The sequence below is a fragment of the Bison bison genome, unplaced genomic scaffold, assembly GCF_000754665.1.
Source record: "Bison bison bison isolate TAMUID 2011002044 unplaced genomic scaffold, Bison_UMD1.0 scf7180017854276, whole genome shotgun sequence".
Lineage (NCBI taxonomy): Eukaryota > Metazoa > Chordata > Mammalia > Artiodactyla > Bovidae > Bison > Bison bison.
Window position 1 is genome coordinate 17,904 of NW_011484849.1, and position 1,097 is coordinate 19,000.

The 1,097-nt window shown below is 43.8% G+C and overlaps 1 gene segment (V, D, J or C); it reads right to left on the minus strand.

Annotated features, from left to right (window-relative positions):
* Window positions 1-318: 318 nt before the first annotated feature.
* LOC105000496 lies at window positions 319-957 on the minus strand (the record flags this gene model as incomplete). The annotated part of the segment is given in 2 exon segments: window positions 319-635; window positions 853-957. Coding segments are annotated over 2 exon segments (366 nt in total), but the record flags the coding sequence as incomplete, so codon positions are not given.
* Window positions 958-1,097: the final 140 nt, after the last annotated feature.

Consider the following 1,097-nt stretch of genomic DNA (forward strand, 5'->3'; position numbering starts at 1 on the left):
GAGTGTATTTTAGTGAAACTGTCACTTTAAATTATTTATGGAGCAAGTTTAGACAACTTTACACATGTTCTGTATGATTGATTTAAAGTCAAAAATTCAAGAGGAGAATGTTAACAGTAGAAAATTACTCTGGATGTCAAATAACAAGGAAGAAGCTTTTATTTAGAATTAAATTCTATGATCCAGACCACAGATGAAGCAACCACACGATTACCATTTCTTGCTGGGATCTGCAGGTGTGCATTTCAGCTGGAGTCCTGCAGCAGGGAGGCTCTCTGTTATTAAGCTCTGGGGTTTTTGTTCAGCTTTTCCCATTACTTCAACCACTGTGAGTTCACGGAGAGCACAGAAGTACTTTGCAGTATCTTCCAGCTGTAAGGCTGAAATGGTGAGGCTGATGGAGTTATCTGCTTTCTGGAAGTTTACAGAGTAACGGCCGTCCCTTGCATTCCCATCTTCTGAATACTGACGAATGAGGTAAGTCATCTGTCCACTGGGAAGCTGCTTGTACCAAAAAATGTAGTAGGAGTTTATGTACCAACTGACTTCATACTGACAGTTCAGAGTGACTGACTGCTCCACTTGACGGGTTATGTCTGGCTGGTCTTGAGTAACTTTCTGGGCCACACCAGATCCTGTGGAAAAAATCAGAAAACAGAGATGAAGCAGTGAATAAAATAGTGTAGGAATTAGACTCATTTAGGTCTCCAAAAAGAAAAACTAAACTGAAATCTTAAGATGCTTGCTTTTCTCCAGTCTTCCTTTCCTCCCCAAGTCCCGGTGAATCACCACGTGTCTGTGTGCAGGCCTTTCACCCTGAACACGCGCACCCATGTTTGAGAGCATCCCTACCAGAGAAGGTGACGGCCAGGAGCACCCAGAACAGGCTGGAGAGCGGCATGAGGCATGGATTCCCCTACACAAATCTGTTTAATTCTGCCTCAGGCTGAGAGTTGAGTGTCTTTAAGTGCCTGAGAGCACATATACATAGTACCTGGGTTCCTTGTGACTCTCCCCCAAGACAGGAAGTGGGGTTTGTCATGTAGATCAACCACATGGTCTGTGCACAGATGGAAAAAGTCTCAGTTCAGTTCAGT